The following is a 21418-nucleotide window of genomic DNA, read 5'->3' on the forward strand; positions in this document are numbered from 1 at the left end:
TACCTCATAGGCTTCGCCCGTGAACTCACTGCCGCAGAACTCGCACTTGACCTTCCGCTTGGGGCAGTCGTGCTGCAGGTGGTCGGGCAGGTCGCGGCGCGTCAGCTTGACGGAGCAGCGGTTGGGGCAGGGGATGACGTTGAAAGCGCAGGTGGAGAAGTGGCCCTTTAAGGGGGAAGAGAGAGAGAGACAGAGAGGCATTAGACCAGGCGTGGGCAAACTATGGCCCGGGGGACCATATGCGGCCCACTAGGCTTTTTAGTCTGGCCCTCTGAACTTGAAGAAATGATATCAATGGTAAGTATGTAATAAAATAGCTGTACGTCATCCATTCTTTCAGTGTTTTAACAGTCGTTTCAATAAAGAGCTGAACATCGCGGGGCTTCAAAGGGGGGCTGCTCACCTGCAGCTGCTTCATCTGGCCTGTCCAGCGGCAGCCCTCCTCGCTGTGGATGCAGCGGATGGGCAGCGCCAGGATCTGCTGCTCCAGCTCCGGGTCTGGGTAGATCTGGAGACGCATGTGAAGGGAGAACGGTTACAGGGAGACTGCAGGTCACCCTAAACCGTAAGCAGATACATTTGTTCACCGAGGCTCGGCCGATGTATTTTCCCTTCTATAGTTTCGCCAGTGGACAGAATTCCATGCAATAGATACTCTCTGACAGTCATGTGCACCAGTGTAAAGCAGCAAAGAAAAGAAAAAAAACAACAACACACACACACACACACACACACACACACACACACACACACACACACACACACACACACACACACACACACACACACACACACACAAACAAACATGACTTATCATTGTCTTACTTCTTGTTGTATTAAAAATAACTTCGGGCTAGCCTTCCACTCAGCATGGAAACACACACAGCTATGTATTGTCCCTGCTGATTGGCTGCAGGCTCGCATGCATCCAAGTGAGGAGGCAGCAGCAGATGTTGTGGGTAAAACATGATGTTAATGTTGTTGTTTGGAGTCAAAACTGAGCTGCCACGTCTTTCCCGACACATGCATGAACCACGCAGGCAGTATGGAGGCACGTTGTTATGTTACGCTGACTTTTATGTTGGACGCCAGTTGATTAGAATTCTTTCCCCTCCTGTGAAACTTTAGATTTTCCATCATGGGTTAAAACATTTGTTCCCACAAGCCTTACAGCCAAAGACTCAAAACCATGTAAAACATTTCATTGGCTGAACAAAAAAACCTCATAAAGTTCTGAAATACAGGATGTTGGTTTTTTTTTTGTCAACTTTTACACATCAACAGTATTATATTGCATCTCTACTCGAGCATAAGACAATGCTGAGACCCCTTTTTGTGTAACTCCACTACATAAAATCCCCACATGAAGGAGCAAAGTTTTCCATGTCTCACTATCAAACAAATAAACAAAAAAAAGGCAACATGAGCCAAACCATGAGCTTGGTCCTCGCGACTGCGGGACGAGAGCGTTTTTCTCATTGCTCCGAGCCGGCGGAGACGTCAGTGAATCACACAATGGGTGTCGCGCGCGCTCGTGACGTCTTCACCGTCACATAAAAACGTCAGTCAGGCAAAGACAAAGACGTGTTTCAACCAAAGGCTTTGTAATTATCATCATCTTGCACATAAACAGTCCACGGCTCATTAACGATTTGAGACGTGGCTGCTTAAGAACCAAGCGAGTCCACGCGGCCGCCGCGGCAGGAAACAACGGTTTGGTTTGTGATTTATTATTTTGTGGAGGCTTTGAGAGAAACGGTGACGCGGGGAGAGAGAGAGAGAGACGGAGAACAGGGGGAGTTATTTACTCCCCCCCCGGGGCAGATGCGGTTGTGTCGCTTTTCTGCACCAAACACCCACCAAATCCTCCTCAGCGGCCCGTCAGAGCCGAGGATTTACGGCCTCCGACCCTCCCCCGCCCCACGTGCGCTCGCAGGAGTGCAGCGCTGGTCAAACAAGAAAAGCCACTTCCTCAAAATGTCACAACAGCCCTCTTAACAAATAACAGCTCAGTATCGGCCTCAGAGCTCCAGTATCTATTTTCTTTTTAAATCACGCACAACAAAAAAAACATGGTTCAAATTTTTTCCTCTGCGGAAACTAACATATGTTTTCTACTATCGTTCTGGTCCCACTCCGAAAGAAATTGGACCCAGAATGAAATGATTTCTCTAAAACAGAGCAGATCCCGACTTGGAATCTGCAGAAGGACGGCAATACCTGACCTTTTAATAACTTAGTCCCCTGGCAGATAAGGGCTTTAAGCTCTCTGCAGCTCCAACTCTGGGGGTGCACTGCTCTTCAGTCATTGTCAGTAGCAGTACCAGTAGCAGCGCCGCAGCGGCCCAATCCTTTAATGACTGGAACTCCGTGCCCTGCTCAGAGTAGGGTTGCTTTTTGTGTTTTTTTTTTTCTTTCTTCTTTTTAAAAGACAGAGAGAGAGAGAGAGAGAGAGAGCGAGCTTTGGACCACCAAGACGGTGTAATTTGCAGGCGGCTGTGGGGCTTGAGAGGCTAAATCACAACGTCTGACAGGTGGGTTGGGGGCGGGAGGGGTCCTTCCCGCGGGGAGTCCCGGCTATTACAGGCGCCTCCGTCGCTCTGGGCGCGGACCTGCAGCGCCGCGGTTGCAGGTTAATTGCTTCGCGGCTAAAATCAGGCTAATGTTAAGTAAGCGAGCTAAGAGAAGCGCCCCAACCCAGTCGGAATGACGCCCCGGAGCTGCACAGAAACAGAGCTTATCGCTGACTTTTCATTGGCTGATCTGTGAGGGTGGGGAGGGGGGTGGAGGAAGGAGGCCGGTGGCCCTCTTTCACGTTGCAACAGAGACGCATGTGAGCGGAGAGGATGAATAGAAGAAGCCTGCTATCTCCTTCCACCCCCCCCGGGGGTACAATCTGATTAACCGCTTTTTAAAAAGAGCTCGGCTGAAGTGCGGATACACTTCTTTTACGCTTTTCATATTTTTTTGGCGGTGGGGGTGGGAGCAGAGGCAAACTCGGCCTGCTTCCCCGCTGCTAGAGACGTAATAGAATCTCCCTTGGCTTCAAGATTAATGCTTTAACCAGAGATTCATCCCCGGCGGAACTTCCCTTTATTGCCTTCACAGTTCCGAACACAAGACGCTTCACATGCAGAAATCTGCCGGTGAATACTGGGGAGAAGCCGTGATTCAAATCCCCTCCAAAAAATGTGTTCAGCGCTTATCTATTCAGATTATAAGGTCATAAAAGTCGCTGTTCAGCTGAAAGGCCTGCGACTTGCTGCAAGCTTCCAGCTGGATGCAGAAGACGTGATGATGTCATTTCTATCATCTTGACATTGTTTTGGAACATGCGTACTCACTTGTTTTTTTTGTTTTTTTTTAAGTTTTACAGCGTTTAACATCTTGTTGGACGGCGTAAAATGTACCTTGGCATAGTCCAGCGGCAGCTGATCCTCCGGACACTTGAAGACGCCCTCACTGCAACAGAAGAAGAGAGAAGAGCAGAAAAGTTTGGTCATTGTTGGAATAAATCACATTAGGGAGCGGCCACAAGACAAAAAGCGCAGGAGACATTTTTTTTGTAAAATATCACGCGGAGCGTTTCAGTCAGATTAGCGAGTGGAAGCGGAGCTGAAGATCACCGCCGCCTCTTTTGTTCCGTCTCTTCTTTTGCGTAAGAAAAAAAGTTCTTTGACTCGTCGCGCGGCGTGACATCCCGGGACGCGCGCTCGCACGCCGCGTGCACAAGAGAGTCTGATCACGAAGACAGAGGCTTTAATGACTCGGGCTCTTTCATCTTTTATATCCGCCCTCTCTGAGGATCGCTGTGCACGGATTTTTATTACGGCGAAGAACAAAACCGGAAGCTGGAAGCAGATTGGACGCGTGAAGGGGTGACGGAAGATCTCCTTCCCAGTTTGCTTTGACACTTTTTTTCTCTCACAGCGTCTGCGTGCGAATGTTTAATTTCTGGCTGTTTGAATAAGAAACACGTCACGCTGAGAGCGAATCGGTGCGAACCTTCCTCCTCAAGGCCGCCGTCCTTCAGGGGGGAAACACCAACATTTGCACATTTTTCCTTCTCGGCTCGACCCAAACACGAGTTGTTTTCACGGCAGGGCCTCCGTGCCGAGGAAACCCCCGAGTTTTTAGCTCACTGCTGCAGGCCCCTCTCGCAACATCCAAACCCTGATGTCGTCATGAAATATTCATGCTTTTTAAATAATAGAGGCGCTTACAGTGAGCCGCCACACAGTCCGGCGGGCCGCGCCGCAAAAACTCATTGGAAGTGACAAAAAGGTTGCTCGGGAGAGGAGGAAAAACTGGTGGCTGATCTCCCCAAATCACGACTGCCGTTTCCGCATCAGCGGCGTTCGCTGGGACCGTCCGCAATTTCTGGGTTATCAGCCGAATGGTTCCATCACGCTGGACATTTTCTTACCCCCTATTCTTTTCGCCTCTTTGACGCAGGGATTTAAATCCATTTTTGAAAAGCCTCCTGCCACTGCATGGGTTTTTTTAAACGCACATTCTTGACCCGTTAGTGAGATTTCAGATGGACAAAAACGCCTCTTGTTCACATGACACGTGGCCCCGAGGGGTGAGCTGACCTCCGATACTGAGAGGAGAGGACCCTCATCTCAGCCCGACCACAGCTCGGGTATTTTTAAAACTAATTGTAGGGACGGCAATGAGAAAAGAGTCTGCCCCCCCACCTTTTTTTTTTTCTTGGGGTGCGGGGGGCGAATTAATTTAATGTGCTGTGCCGTCACATGACTGTCACTCCCCAGGGACAAAGGGAACATGTGATGGGACGGGAGTCCCTGTGTGTGCATTTCGCCCCGTCTACCCAGCTGCTTGGAAAACCAGGAAGTGTTGAAAAGACGGGGGAGGGGTCGGGGGGGAGGGTTCGGGGGTGGGGTGACTTGATGAAAAGAGGGGAAGGGGGTGAGGGGTTGAGGAGGGGACAGGGGGAGGTTAATGCATGACGAGACAGCGGTAATTCTCCTCCATTAGGGTCACTGTGTCAGCGGGGATGCTGGAGACCAATTACAGCGAGCCGCGGCGGGCTGAAGAGGGTCAATCGATTCGAGAAGGACGGTAGGGCCCGAGTCAGCGGCATCTCGTGATCAGCGAAAAGCATTTTTTTTTTTTTTTTTTTTTTAAATCTATACATATATTTTTTACGGCGCAGAGAGGAATCGACGCCACCGCCTCGTCCTGAAACAAATGGGCGCGCGGACAGGAGAGGAGATGGGAAGCGACAGGTCCTCGCGAGCTGGGGACATGGAGTGGGGAGGGGCAGGGGAGGGACGGGGGTTGAGGTGGCCCGAGGCGCTCAAACCAGCCCGGTCGGTCACCGCGTGTGTGTGTGCGTGTGACGCACAGAGAGGCGGACAGGCGAAGAGAGCGTCGTCACACACTGTCAGGACGATTCCTTCCTCCCTTCCCTCCTCTCTCCGCCGCTCGCGGGGAGGACGAGAAGATTCCCGGCGCAGCCGCGCGCGCACTCGCGAGCTCGCCGGTCTTCAACTCGGCCGCTCGCGAGCCGAAAGGTGAAGGGAGCTCCGCTTCAGAGGCGTCGAGCTAGGCTGACACGACCTGAGTGACAAGTCCGCTTTGCCGTCGTGTCACTCGTCAAACTGACTTGAGTATGACAAGCAAAACTACAAGTTCGCCGTTTAGCCAGTAGCGGATATGACGTCACGCGCTCCGAGTTCTCAGATTCTGAAAACTTTATTTATCTCATACAGACCGTTCAGCTTACAGCTCCCAGTTCACACAAAAGCACAACAACACAGCAATCATTCACTGGCCATACAACTCTCTCTCTGCTGTACTGTATATATACACACACATATATATATATATGTATGTGTATGTTTGTATGTATGTATGTGTATATATAGCGAGATTATCCTACTTGGCAAGCGACGCCCAGAGCTAATCGTTAGCCATTGCTGACGACACTGCTGTCAATAGTATTGATGCGTTCAGCGCGTCGTCTTTACGTACATCACTGGGAGTTCGGGACGTGGGGTCGAGAAAAAAAAACAAAAAACAAACGACCTCGCGCGAACCGCCGTGCCTGTACTCCGACTGCGATTCAAGCCCTGGGTGCCGAACAAGAGTTTCAGGCCCCTGCGGTGCAGCAGGGAAGTGCGACGTCAGGGCCGGACGGCGTACGGTCAACAAGTGGCTCGCTCATTAAAATTTCATCACCTCCTTCTGCCCGTCGGAGAAGCGGCGGAGGCCCTGCAGCTGCTCCGCCTCGGCCACGGCTCTGTTGGGAAACACCTGCAAATTCTCAGTCGTGTCACACCGTCTCAGCTTGTTTTTCTCCCCTCTCAAAACTCTGTACGTCCCTCAGACTAAACAGCTTTTCCACTCTGGCAGCTGCAGCCACGAGGACGGCCGTCGCAACACGCCTCGTCACTGGGCTCCTCGGGGAGACGGGGGGAGACGGGGGGAGACGTGCGCGGATCCCACAGGTTCAATCTCACCGGTGAGAGGCAGGGGGCCGTTTTTTAAGGCGACAGTCGGCAGCCTGCAGGCGACGAGGGGGAGGGGGGGGGGGGGGTGTCGGTGACAGACAGCGCACATTAACCTTCAAGACGACTGTCGAAAACAAGCCGTCACTTCGCCAAGGCGCTGCTGTCGAGACAAACAAAAGTGGCGGCCGACTCGAGAGGAAGACGGAGACGAGTCTTTTCGGTGATCGCTCGGTGCCGCGTTAGCACCTCAAACAGGACGCAGCTGTCGCATGATGCCTTCCTCTCTTATTGACTCGGGATAACATCTTGGGGACTTGACCCGGGAGCTCCCTGCCTGCCTTAAAGTTCATCCCCTGGCTAAGCCCTTTCAGTCTCTTCAAGTTATGACCGGGATTAAGTTTATACACACAAACAGAACCTTGAATTCCAACAATGCCCTTGGTGCGGACCGAGAGCCAAACGCCCTCCTTCACCTCTGGGGGGGGGGGGAGTTGAGGGAGGGAACGCGGAGCTTTGTTTTCTGTCCGTGACATAAATTTGATTTAGCGCATACGAGTCCCAGCGTTAGTGTCAGAGTGCAGAGCGCAAGGCTTTCTTTCAAGCTTCAAACTGTGAATAATTTTCACAGGGTTTTTAGAGCCAGTTCAACGTGTGAGTCATTTATTTCCCCCATGCGTTCCAGCGCTTTTCATACTACAATGGGAAGGTTTATTCATTTATAGCACAGAAAAAGGGCTGCGAGTTCTAAATGATGTGTGCTGTCGGCTGACTCGAGACACGATGAACTGGGATTGTACATTTTGCATCAGTTGTGTAATGACTTTATAATTTGGTGTGAGCAAACATACTTTGCAAGCAGAGTCATCGGTTTCTAATGTTTCTTCAGCCATCTTTTGTGCTGGCCATCCACAACCGGACGGAACAAGGAGAGTAACTATCTATCCAGTACCTATCAAACCACACTAACAATCTAACCCTTCCAGGCGTAACGACCTGAGAAACGGCTAAAATTGCTATTTCTCCAGCCACTCCAAACGAAATACCGTTGAACATGTTTGGACAGTCGAAGCTCTACCCCTCGTTTTCAGGAGTCGCTGGATTAACGCGTTTGTGTGTCTGCCAAAGTAGGGTGGAGGTGAGGCGGGGGGGGGGGCCTGAGGTTGGCCATCTCCACCCCTGGGAAACACGATACGATGCGATCGCGGGCGTCTTTCGCCCACAGGCTGATTTGCCTCTGAGCGCAGCTCTCAGCAGCCCCCTTTTGTTTGCCTCAGAAAATGGGAGGAGCAGCTCCGACTTTCACAGGAGCGCGATGACACATCAGCCCACAGGTGGATTGACTGCTGCTTAACAGGCGTGCTGTGTGGGACGGCCACACGGCATTATACGCTGTGACAGCTCCTTGTGTGGTATTTCAAAAAGCGACAAGATAAACCGTCCGCACTTGTGGTTTGCCAGAGATTACGTTGCGAACAGACACTTTTTGTGGCCGCGGCGACATTCCTTTTTTCTTTTTTTTTTTTTTCGAGGAGGGATTTGTCATAACTGTGAACAAGCCACACGTGAGCTCCTCACGCGTGGACGAGCTAGTAGCCCACCCGGCTAAATACATTGGAAGAATCGTGAAGACTTAATAATTTTGCAGCTTTTAAATATACTAAAACTGCTAAAAGAGTCACAAGCCTGCTAGCAGCTTGTTAGCAAGCTAACATCCATCCTATATAGAGAATATGGAATCCCAGCAGTGGGTTTGGCAAGAAATAGTCGGGTTACCACAAGTGTTTCCATAGATCCCGATAAAGGCTGAGTTCCATTCAGCTCGTAAAGAGATGGTGGCGGTGGAGCAAGTTTTGAAGTGGGGAGACAGCCGACAGAATAAAGAGGCTCGCAGTAACGACTGTTTATGGTTTGCAGTGCCTGCATGCTGTAATAACATTTGATTACGCTCGTATAAATTAAGACTGGAGTCGGCCGATTTACCCTTTCAGCGCAGCTCCTGCAAAGTCAACAAAACTCACAGCTTCTCATCCCTTTTATTCCAAAGTCACTCTAGAGTCAACCCAAAATAGAAAAACAAGCATCTTTGATGTCGTTGACAATTGCGTTCACTTCGTCTCCGTAGCGAAACAGAACAGTTTAGCCTGCATGGAGTTAGCAACTGAGGGTGAGCATTAGCAAAAGTATGTTGCTGTTCAAGTAAAAGGTTGTACGGCATTGTTGTCATCTGTTGATTCACAAAAACCTCCCCTGTAAAGAAAGCAGGCCAGGCCACTTAACCTCTCTGGTGAACACAGTACTGCCTGCAGTGACCTGATGGCCCAGCACACGCCAAAGCCTTTCAGCCAGTTAGCGCGACTTAGCCACAACAACTGCACGTCATCTTATCAATGGGAGCAGGACAATCTGCTGTAAAATATCAGAATCTTTTTCACTCCTCTCCAGAGTATCAATTAAGTGATTAATAATTTTTCCCTTGAAGCGAGGTCATTGGAAATAGTCCAGTGTGAATTAGCGCTTGAGTGCCTAGACGAAAACATTTATTGTGGGTAAATATGAATGCATTGTTTGAGATAACAGACAGAGGGTGAGTTCCAAAAGGGACTTTCTGTTTTTATGTGTACGTGGCTGATAAGCAGTAAGGTAGGTAGTCTGCACAGGATTCCAGGAACCTGACGGCGGAAGACTGTCCATGCGTGACACCTGTAAAATCCCGTCTGACACTGCCGGCTCGTCACCAGCAGCGAGCGGCAGCTGTTTTCACATGAAGCAACAATGGCTGACAGTCTGCAGGTCACGCTTATCAACAGGACAGCGAGTAAATTACATCCGACTCCGTGTCGCGGCCCTAAAGAGACAGGCGAGAAAATTGGGGCCTCTTCCTTTTCTTACTGCACGCAGTCGTACGGACGATTTTAAAAAATAGAAAAGGTGCAGTGCACTTTTTAATCTCTATTTCAACGCTTCTTCATCTCGACAAATATTGTGCTGCGCTGCCAAACTCTCGGGAAAAAAAAAATGATGCAAGGGAAGGAAAGGCACTACTAGTGACTGTACGTATGTGTGGGAGGATGTCTGGCCTCCTTCCCTGGCTTCATCTCCGGCACCTCCTGTAACACCCACCGGGACCAAATGTGGACCAAGATAGAAAAAAAAAAAAAAACTCACTAGAATGAAACAGAAAATGCCAACGGAAGATGGGAGGTTTCGATTCAACCTAGATATTTTCTTTATGTTTGTGCACGTGCGGAATATTCCGGTGTTGATGACACGATCACGCGGACGCCCGCCGTGTCCTGGCGGCCGGGACACCTGGGGCCGTCCTCGCTCATCACTTATGTAATGACATTCATCTCTCCTCACGGTTCACCCCACCGCGCTGACATTTGCGAGCGCAGGCCATCTGCGAACGACTTGCATGCAGCTACACATGAAGCACCTGATTTTTTTTTTTTACATTTATTTATTTATCTATGCCAGCTATGCAGTGACACCAGATACAGAGGAAGTGTAATAGTACATTTTGTTATTTGTAAACAAAGCTTTTCAGGCCAAAATTCTTCAAAGGTCAAATTTCAATAATCATCTTTTTGGCTAATCGATCTCCAAATATCAGACCTGAAAAAAAATACATTTGTGTTTATTGTAGATTTAAAGAAAGTTGCTGAGGCACAACCAGCCTGTTTGGATCTTTAAGCCCTTCTAAAAAATGACTCAGACAGCCAAAGGAGCAACATCCTTGGGCACACCTTGACAGCAAACTTGAGAAAAAAAGAAAAGAAAGAAAATCCACCTGCCAGAGGAAAAAGTAGCTGCGCAGAGCGATTAGAAAAAAGAAGTGGTGAGTAAGTAAGGAAGTAAGGCGAGAGAAGAAAGGACAGGTGGAGGGAGGCTCACAGGCAGCGGGAGCCGCAGCCATCTGCGGGCTGCTCGTAATGCGAAGAGATGCTATAATCCATTCTTAAGTGTGTGAGGAGGGGAGACAACGCCTGCAAGTATTTATAATCTCAAGCAACCCTCCGCCCCCAACCCACTCTTCTAGCCCTCCGCCCTCGCCGCACTGTCTCCCTCCATCAGTGCGATTGGACTTTGACAAAGACTGTTTATCACAGAGGGGAGGGGCTACAACCAAGGGGCCCCCAGAGAGAGTGCGCTGAAGTCAGCGAAGCCAATTTGACATAGTGGTCAATCCGCGGAATTACGACGTCTCACGCTGTCTTAAAAAGACTTCAGGACCTCAGGCTGCGAGAGAGGTGGGCTTTAAACACTAACCTCAGTTTGATTGAAGACTAAATATATGACTCGCGTAAAAAAGTTTTAATGGACATAAAAATGTAGTTCTAATTTAGTACATGACAGTCCCCATGTGCGACAGGCCGGACATTGTGCTAAGCTAACCGTCTCTTTTTCATCAAAAGTTATGACAGACTGAAAATTAAAAAACAAAAAAACAGAAGCAAAAACAAAATGTACATTTCCTCCAATTAAAATGACCTTTAAAAAAAACCTATCTATTTGAATTCCGGGTCTGTTTTATTTCCCAGATTATATACCGCCTGCAGAGAGTCGGGGGAGGGAAAAAAAATCAATCTAATTCATTAAATGCTGCTGATGTGTGCGCGCAGGGTGGGGGGTTGAGCAACGCGCTTCCAATTGGCTGCAGCAGGAGCTGAGCTCATGCATGCAAGGGAGCAGTCACCCTCACCCACGCAGAGGACTGCAAAAAAAGAGACCACCATTACAAAGGTATAACAACACACACACACGCACGCGCGCACACACACGCGCACACACACACACACACACACAGGCGCACACACGGGCCTACGCTTCCAACATTAAAGGGGAGGAGGGCATGAAAGGAGATGCTCCACGTTTGATCTGGTGGAGGGGCGTGCTGAGGAGGGCCGGGGTTGGTGGAGGACTGCCTCCAGAGATCAATGAAAGTCCTGAGCTTTAACATGTCACACGTTTTTTAGGTGTGTGTGTGTGGGGGTGGGGGGGACCTGCTGGTCGGTTACAAAGTGCTAGGAAAGGAAAAGAAGTGACGTCAGTGACGCGGTGGGTGTGAAATACTCCCACTGTCCGTTTCTACAAAGCACCGGCACCTATTTGCGAACACCCAAGTGATGCTAAACAGCAATAAAAAATTTTTTTTTTTAAAGCGGGTCGACAACGTGGCCCAAATGGCAGGCCGTAACGCTGCACGCTATAATTTTCTTCCGAACACGTGCAAATACGAGGCAGATTAATCAGCTGGTCTAATTTTAGCTCGGCGTCACAGGGCAGATTTCTTGTTCAAAGGGGCGGGTGATCTTCAGCGACGGCGGCTGGCTTCGAGGAGCCGCGGCGCTGCCACGCTAATCCTGCGGAATGCCTGCGCGGGACGCGAGATTGCCAAGGCATTGACTGGCCTATTAAAGCGGAGCTGCGTGCCAGCCGTACGCATATGGCAGAGAGAGGAAAAGGCGGCAGCGATGAATCAGCTACGGGAGCCGCCGTGATCGAGACGCGCAGCGTGAAATTGCAGCGCTAATGCAGATTAAGCGCGGATGCTAAGGCGCGCTCGTGGCTAATGTGCGAGCCATCAGGCCGTCGTGCTAACGGGGAAATGGATGTACCCAGTCCTAATGTGCGTCGCCCTGGGAAACAAAAGCCTGCTAATGCGCAGGTATTTGTGCTAATTTCTGCTCTGGAATGACACAATTCTGCGGCCCTCGTGAGATTCCTTGCTTGGAGGTAGATGGAAGGAGAGATGCAAAATAGGTCTAGTGAGTGAACATCTAGTAAGATACAAACGCAAGATAAAGAATGTGCACGTGCAAACTAGTGAGCTTGCTGCCAGAACTTTAAATTCCCTAATCAATGCTAAACAAGCATGAAACACATACCTCACAGTGAGAAAGTAGTCTGACAGCTCATATGAACTTCTGAGTGAGGTGATGATTCCCTTTTGTTTGTCGTGCATTGTTACTCGGACAGATTTATAGCAAAGGTCAGAGGGTTAATGCCCAGGAGGTCGGGAGATTCAGCACCGTGAACCAACGACGTGTGTTGACATGGAATTGCAATTGATTCTCCACAGAAAGATATAATCCTGCACCGTTACCATATACTATTGTGAGTGTATCTTGCAGCAAAGAATCTTTTTTTCTTTACTGTAATGTCTTTACTTGGGTGAGCGCACTGCTCCGAGAGACATAAAAATGTACATCTTTATCGCTGTGGGGAAAACCGGGGGGGGAATACTGTTTGTTGTTCGATTCCAAGCGCTCACAATTCCCGCTGCAACTCCTCCTTGTGGTCTCAACAAGAGGCCCCTTTAACAAACTCTCTCTCTCTCTCTCTCTCTCAAAAAAGAAATCAGCCGGCTCTGTTTCACCAGATCCGAGGGAAGCCAGGAGCGACAGTTTCTCTTTGAAGAGAATTTACTCTGTTCAAGGCCACCAGAGGCAAAGCATCAGTCAGCGGCCGCACGGAGATAAAGTTTCCTGATTTAACAGCACCTGGCATGAACTAGCAGCGACAGGAAGGGAAGGGATGAGAATCTTCCTTCGCATCAGAAGCGGCAGGTTTTATTGGTCCTCTCTCGGTGCCAAAGAGTCACTTTGGAAAAAAAAAGCATGGGAAAATCATCGGCGCTATAAACAAGCAGAGGCAAGTGAAAATATTTGCGAGAGCGGCAAACATTTATCGCAAAAAAAAAGAAAAGAAAAAGGAAGTTGACCTCAACAAATTCTTGCATCGCATTGACGGCGAGGCGAGGCCAGCGAGGAGATTATCTCGGCTCATTTCTGCACCGCCTTCGCCGCTGCGACACGGGGAGCGGCAGGTGGGCCGGCCAGATAATCTCCCCTTGACCAGTAACATCTCATGGACAACAGATCTTTTAATTCATCTGCACCTGTTCCCTCCGTGCAGCCGGTGCAGCAGCGGAGGAGGATATGAAATTGCGGCCGTGCAGTCGACCGTTTACCTGCTTTGACCCGTACGGGGGAACAATGACGGCTCTGCCCGTCGCACTTAAAAACGATTGAGCCGTTTCATAAGGCCCATTTTGCCCATTTTCATACTTTTATTTCCCTTCCTAGACTCCAGTGGGGGAGGCTCACAGAGTCAGCAGGCGGCGTATTTAGCCCTCTGTTTGCAGCCTTCTCACAGATGTTGTCGCCATTGCATGGATTGTGTTCCGACAAACACCTTCCTGATGGAGCTTCATCGATAACCGGGGAGGGGCGTCGACAAAGTCTCAACTCCCCTGGCGACATCACAAAGGGCAGGTATCCAGAACCGTTGCTTGGCAAGCGCTGACAGGCAAACATAGAGGCAGACTTTAGGCAAACAACGTGTCAACCGTCCTGGCTGCACACACACCTTGAACCGCCATGTGGTAATAAAAGCGAGGGGAATGTCGTTATTAGCTTTATCCGTGTGAGTTAATTATTTCAGGACCAAGCCTATCAGGACGCCCGGGGGCGTAACGCCCTGAGTGACACTCCGGTCCTTTTCTGCGATATCGTTAAAAGCGACAATGAGTCAACGCGATGACTCAACTTTACTTAGTTGTTTAACTCAGCTGCCCAGAGACGGAGACAGATAAGCACACTTGTTTCCGTCTCAATCAAACTCTCCCCCAGTGTGTGTGTGTGTGTTTGTGTGTGTGTGGTCACGGTGAGCTGGGGATGGCGCTGGATGGAGGTGGGATAATGACTGGGATCTTCCCTCTGTCAAAGTCTGTGACCTGCCTGGCTGTGATTCAACGTCGTGAGTCACCCTCGCTCCTCTCCGAGCAGAAGAGAGCTTCAAACTCCTCATCGCTTCGGAACTTTACGCCCCCCCTCGATGCCGCTCACCTTCACAAAATGCACTCAAAGTGACGCCTCGCTTCCCCTCGCAGACATTCACAGAGAGACGAAAAAAACAAGGAAACCGTGTTATATAATGCAAACTTCTGCTTTGTGGGGAAAAGATTTTAGCGCTTGAACTTGTTGTAAAGCTCCTTTCGCTGATCTGTCAGCATGAAGAGGCGCGAAATATCACTGGCAGCGACAATTTTAGGCGTTGTGCTTTTGTGTGCCTGGAAACCGGGATGGAAGGTGAGCGTCTCTTTGGCTGTGAGTGTGTGTGTTTTTTTTCCAGTCAGCGCAGACGGAGACACAAGCGCCGATTTGCAAAGAAAAACAAGCCAGAGCTGCTTCTCTTATCGCCGGCTGTGATCGCATCCGCGCCTCCTGTTTTGTCTTATCTGTGTGAACCTGCGCTGAGAACACACAACCGGGGTCCAAAACAATACCTGAAAGCCACCCACAGACCCGCAGTCAAAAACGGCTCCTTTGTATGAAAAAAAAACACCTCGGCTGCAACGTTAGCACGAACTCTCCAACCCGCCCCTGTTGCCGGGAGCGACTAGCTAGCGCAATCTTGTTTGGAGGTAATAAGATTTGCCATGGATTCCTAGTTGGGATGGACACTGTGCAGTGCTCCACTCTAAAATCCATAACGAGTTTTGAAAGAGGGAAAAAATTCACTCAATCAAAGTTCTGCTTCAAATCATTCTTTGAATCTCTGCGTTGTGGTTTTCAGCTCGGATTCAAGGCGGCCAAAGACTATGGAAAGCCATGAAAGACATTGTACTGTGGGAGACAATAACTAGATTAGTCATGATGCACATTCTGAGTGAGTGGAGGCTGAAGATCTGCCTTGTTGGATGCGCCATATGTGAATCGACCGACAGGGTTGACTGATCCAAGCGTGTTTCTCCCCGCTCATTGTGCTGAGGAAGTCCAGAAAACAAGCGCCCCTTCATCCTGAAGATGTTGGCTGGACTGGACGAGCACCTGACCCAGGACTTCCTGTGTCTCCCCCTCACCCTCCTCCTTCCCTGGGATCAATAGCTGGCTTGTGTCGACAGAGGAGGAAGACGGAGCTCCAGAGCATTAACGTGTTGACATAAGTGAAAACGAGCCGCGGGAGCGAGCGGGGGAGGGTGCAGTGGTGGTGGGGAGGGCAGCGTGAGACGCGGCACAAGAGACCCGGTTGTGTTTTGATGGAGTCGCTGAGCTGTTTGGCTTAAGAAGGGACCACCGCGGTAAACAGAGCAGCTGATGAGGGGCGGACGGAAGAGAGAGCGGCGTCGGCAGGAAGGAGGCTTTCATCGCCGGGGGGGGAGGCAAGAAAGACAGGGGGAAAATAGATAAATAGAGGCGGCGGAAAGGCTGGTGGGAGGGAGGAGGGGAAGTTGTGGTGGGGGGAGGGGCAAGAGGGCAATACCCTTAAACATTGATGTGGATAAATGACTATAATTCAGAGGGTGTTCACTTCAAGTGAAGGGCTTAACTGCTCCGCCGGGCACCTGTTGGTCTCCACAGAGGAGCCTTTCACTGGGGACAGGTGCCTCGGCAGAGAGCCTCCCACTTCCCCCAGCTGCTCCCCCAGCGGAACACACACACAACGTGACACACACACAGATTCCTGCCATTTCCGCCGGTCAGCTCGGCAACTGGTGCAGCGGTCGCTCAGTTAGTTGCGCTGCAGCCTCGAGCAGTTGTGAGCGCCTCGCGTCGGAGTCGGAGACTTTTCCGAAAGTCTTAGCTAAATGCTGCGCAAAAATTTTCGGCGAGAGCATTTCCCACCGATCCAGATTTAAAAAGCCATCAACTTGCTGATTTCCTGATCGAGACTTGCTGACAACAACAGCAGCAATGGAGTCTTCGGCGAAAATGTGCGATTTTTGTTCCAAACAATTTACAGCCGACTGTCAGATACCATGAAGCTGAGCGGCTAATTCAGCGCTAATGAGCTCTGATGAGGGGCCTCGTGGCCTCCGGCTCTGCAGTCGTCTGGTCTGTTTTGGAAAACGCCGCTGTCGCTGCTGCCGCCGCACGCCCATTTCATGCAAATCAGCAAAACAAGAGAGCGTCCTGCTGGAATAATTTCTGTGGGAGTATGAACATGTGTGTGTCTGCGTGCGTTGTTGCATATGTGCGCCGGGTCTGCTGGCTCGCTGGCAGGTTCACTGACCTGTGCACAAGGCAAACAGATTGGAAAGCTGGAGGGTGGTGCGGGGGAGGGGGTGGATCCTGAAATATCTGGAAATATCTGCTCTTCTACTGCAGGACCAAAAATTTACAGTAGTGGAAAAAATGTTTTCGGCCACCCGTAAAATTTTACTTGATCCCAATTATTGTCATTAAAAAAAAATGTTGCCAGAGAATTTGCCAAAAATTGTACGTGCCGGGCTCGGGAGTCATTGGGTGATTTAACCCCCCTATTCCAAACCTGAATACTGAGTGCCAAGGGAGGCAATGGGTACCATTTTTACAGTCTTGGGTATGACCCAGACAGGAATCGAACCTACTAACCTACCAGTCTCAGGGCGGACACTCTAACACTGGACCATGAGCTGGGGCATTTAAGACTCAAGAGACTGATTCTTAGCTCAATACAGTACCCCACAAATGCATGAGGTGTCCAATAACTTTTTTCCACCACTGTATGTATACATATATATATATATATATATATATATATACATATATATATATATATATATATATATATATATATATATATGTGTTGGTTACGACCGTCTTTCAGGGTCCAGCCCTGCGGTTTGCGGTGCAACAGTGCTAACATGCGTCGAAGCGTGTTCCTGTAATGATAAATATACCTTTAAGCAATTCCACATAGCATGCATACCCAGGCACGTGTGAGCACTAGCAGCACTTCCCAGATCTGGGCCAACTGGCTGCAGTCCAGCAGCAGCAGCAGCAGCAGCAGCAGCAGGGCTGGGTTTGATGGCTCAGTCCCAGCACGCTCACTGTGTGAGGGACTAGGTGCCTCACTGCATAGCTGGAATGTTTTCCGTCTTTGTTTGGTCCAAAAGCCTTTTTTTTTTTAAAGTAGGTCTTATAGCAGGAGGGCAAGTCAAGGCATGTCCAGCACTGGTACCTAAAGGGCAGCGGAGCTAAACCTAAAGGACAACTGCATTTTCTGCTGTTGCTGCAGCTTATTTGGAGGATTTTTTGTCCCCGCCCAGAAAAAAGGTCAAATATTTGAGAGTTAATCAATAAAGAGCCAGGGTAAACGGCAACATGTGGGGATTCTTTGTCAGTTTGCTTAAAGATTATTGGGTGAATGGAAACTTCAAGGGAGTAAACTGCAAAAAACTGACATGACATGCTGACAAACTAAATTCTTGATAAATCTATAGTGTGTGCGGTGCAGCCCTGCTGAACTGAAGGCATTCCACGGTTGTGCCAATGCAAAGTGACTCACGCTCCGACTTGCTTCAGCTAATAAAAAGCTCAAGTTGGCAAACAATAGTCGGTGTTTTCGCTGACTTGCTGATTTATTAATCAACTTCTGTTGGCGAACCCCATGGTCCAAGAAGCACTTGAAAACTGGCTCGGGATTTTTCAAACCACAGCAATGTTTGAAAAGGCCCAGCGTGGGAGACTTCCTGGCATCTAATGGTGTGGAAGCATACAGCAAACTTTTATCTCAAGGTAAAAAATCATGGACCCCCTTAAATTATACACATTTGGCATAAACTTTACACAAATGTACCCCAGTTTCCACTTTTTCAGCGTAACAACATAAGTGACAACACAATTTGTTGACATCCAAACATTATCCCACAATGACTTTGTCTCCTAATGACCCAAGAAAGCAAAAGTATCAGTGGTGATTTAAAGTAGCAAGTGAAAGATTTAAACCGTTCTATCCACACACTGGTTTCCTCAAGACTTTTGAACACATGTCTCTCAGCTTGTGTGCAAAACAGAGCAATACATTTATATTTTCCCACCCCACTAGCACACCAGATGTATCATTGCCTCATTTGGACTTGACCGGGTTGTCGAGGCTGTTGTGTGATTTCAATAAAACCCTCCACCTCTGAGTCCTGGAGGTGATGAATCATTCCTGCCACTATATGAAAACTCCCTCGCAGGAGACGGACGACCCGGGAGCGAACGCGTCGAGAGTCCGACAACATACCGGCGGTGAAAACATCCCGGCGGTGAATCCGCCTCGGAATTTTTTAACGCGGCCCCTCCCTAGAGTTTTCGCCGCGCGTTCCATTTTTCTTTACATTTTGCGGTGCGCAGCTGTCACAACACGGCGTCTCATCGCCCGTGTTTTTGCTGCGTTGGGGGACCGACTGCAGCTGTGTGAAACGGTCGGGGCCGCTCTGGCTCGGCGATGCGATCATCGCAGCTGCATCTCTCGGCTTCCTCCCTGGAGGTTCGCCGCAGTTATCTCACCGCCGGACGCCGAGGCAAACGCCTAAGTGTCCGGCGAGAGAGGCTCTGCTAACCAGTGAACACGCGGCAACAGCGAAGGTTGTGTGTGTGTGTGTGTGTGTGTGTGTGTGTGTGTGTGTGTGTGTGTGTGTGTATTTTTTTTCATAAGGTGATTACATGCAAAACAAGATCAGTGGATTCATATTTTTTATTATCAAGGTGTTTTGTTTGCGTGCCAAATGAGATATTAAAGTCGCATGGGCTCACCTGTTATGTGTTTTTCATTGTTGCAGATTGGAAATAAATTGGGTTATGTGAATGCGTAATAATCCCTCCCTGGTGCCGTCATGGCAGGCTCATTTCAAACCAGGTTGTGGGTCAGAAGTGGAGCCCCCTTCTTTTTCTCCCCCTGCCAGCTTTTCCAAACAGGGGTAATTACTGGCTATTGAATTGTCAACATCCATTTCCTCGCGCTCATAAAACACTGTGATTTAGCCTCTTTTCCTGTTGTTTGTTTGGATTCCGTCCTTAGGCTTTCATTTTCAGCTTAGCGCGGTTACTTTTATGTGCATCCAAGTTCACCGGCGATGCCGGCGTGGCAACGAGGTGAGGCTGCGTTTCCGAAAGCCGAAATATCCTCCCGAGTGGAACTCAGCTGGGTGTCCTGCCGCTGCAAACCAGAGATCTTTGGCTTAAACTCTTCACTGGCAGCTTACAGATAAAACAAAGGGAAGCAGAAATTAGGAAGACGGGCTGGTTGGGGTTTTGGTTAATCATGTGAGTACGACCCAAATATCTTGAGTTGAGGAACATTCGGTTCCTTTTCCAATCCAGTGGGCTCCACTAGGCTAGGACGTAACATCGAGGAAGCAAAGAGGACGAAGTGCAGTTTCACGGTAGGGGAAAAAAATGCCTTTGCATGACACAGCGTTTCATTCCTCCTCATGCGTCTCTACTTGTTACAATTACTCGTCTCTGTCCGGCTTTGTTGCCCCAAATACATCAGCTGATAGCGGCCGAGTCTGAGAGCCCCGCCGCCCAAAGTGCGGAGCCGAGGGCCCGAGGGCCTTCACTGGAGCAAACACAACATCCCTGTGTGTGCAGCTCACTGACCGCCGTTGTCGCCAGAGAAGGATGCGACAGCGGAGGCCGCCCGGAAAAACAACTCCTCCGGATCTGGGAGCCAGGGAGCCTGAGAGGAGCCTCTCTTTTTTTGTGGTGGTGGGACACCTGCAGGGGACTGTGAACGTCTCTGTGATGGGACCAAGGGACGGGCACGGCCGCGAACACTCAGTCATTCATCAGCCAGCCATCCGTGGCATCGCTCCTGCACAGATACTGAGACACAAAGACCCAGCTGCTCCGACGGCTCGTCGGACGTGAACGCAACACAGCGCCGGTTCAGCCCCGATGAAAAGAAGTAGAAGAAGAGAGGGAAAAAAGTGCCGCTCTGCATCCCAAACCCAGACAAGGAGAGATTCTGCCTCAACACCACACAATCAACACATTATGCTGCGGATTTATTTATTTTTATTTTTTGATGTTGAAGATGTTGCTAATTAACATCTCGAGTCCCGCCGGGTGGATTTTGCCTCAGTTTCATGTTTGCTGGACAGAAAGGAGTTGATTTTTTTTGCCATAAGAATCATTAACATTATGATTAAAAACCTTAAGTATACCCTCACCTCTAATGAAATATTTACTGACAGCCCAGGAGTCACAGGTTGACATTTGCATATTCCCGCTTTCATTTGCATATGGTTGATGTGTAAAAAAAAAGATTTTTACCCGACGCCTCAACACATATTGCAATGAAGATATTTTAAGATGCCTCCTCCCTCGACGCCAAACAATGAACGCAGGCCTAATCCATCTATTTGCAGGCTATTTATGAAGCCATTAAATGCGCATAAAAGATGACTTAATAGAAAACTGTGTGGGTTTTTTTTTTTTTTAATTGCTGCCCACATGTAAGACAAACAGCTTCTGGGGAAAGGAGAACAAAAGACGATGCCGATGACTGTGCATGGGGACGGCCGGGCTGCGAAAGCGTAGGAGAGCGATGCAGGAGCACAAGCAAAAGCAGCGAGTAGCACCTACATAGTTCAGGAGGGAAAAACTGTTACGCACCGACGATGTGTCAAAGTTAAAATGAATCACAGCCTTTTCCAGAAAAGAAAAAAAAAACTCTCCTGGCGCCTGGATGGTGAATAATCGAGCTGTGAAAAAATACTCATATTAGCCCACTTTGGAATTTCTGGTGACTCCGGGTAAGTCAGCAGTCGCCACGGTCGGCGGATGCGTGGGGGCCCGTCAGGAAGACGCTCCTGGAGCCGAATGAACCAATTACACTCTGTCAAAGCGGCGGCGCAGCGCTGCATCATCCCTGCAGAGACGGCGCTAGCGCAGCGCCTGGAATTACTGCTGCTCCCAAACAATGAAAGACAGAAAAAAAAAGAAGACACAGGGCCGGCGAGCCTCGTCATGTGTGGCTCCGCCATGAGGTGCTGATTGTGCTCTTATTATTAAAGAGGCAGTCCAGCGACAACAAAGGCCCGGGCCCCCTTGGTCAGCACGCACAGAGAATTGCTGAGGCATGTGACTCACACGCTGAGGCTCCGAATTCACCAGCGTGTCTCTCCGGATAAGCCGGGGTCGCCTCCAGGGCTGCTGCCGCCGCCGCAGCTCCCCGGTCGG

The 21418-nt window shown here is 49.6% G+C and overlaps 1 protein-coding gene across 1 annotated transcript in view; it reads right to left on the bottom strand.

Moving 5' to 3' along the window:
* traf4a (tnf receptor-associated factor 4a) overlaps positions 1 to 21418 on the bottom strand; it is a 30498-nt gene that overhangs the window by 4930 nt on the left and 4150 nt on the right. Inside the window, exons 2-4 of the mRNA XM_076036405.1 lie at positions 3411 to 3462; positions 404 to 508; positions 4 to 165 (exon numbers count right to left, since the gene is read on the bottom strand). Of these exons, the coding sequence (XP_075892520.1) occupies positions 4 to 165; positions 404 to 508; positions 3411 to 3462 (319 nt within the window). The remainder of the gene's footprint in view (positions 1 to 3; positions 166 to 403; positions 509 to 3410; positions 3463 to 21418) is intronic.

This window comes from Nelusetta ayraudi, unplaced genomic scaffold, assembly GCF_046127955.1.
Source record: "Nelusetta ayraudi isolate G7.1 ecotype Tasmania unplaced genomic scaffold, CSIRO-AGI_Nayr_v1 ptg000048l, whole genome shotgun sequence".
Lineage (NCBI taxonomy): Eukaryota > Metazoa > Chordata > Actinopteri > Tetraodontiformes > Monacanthidae > Nelusetta > Nelusetta ayraudi.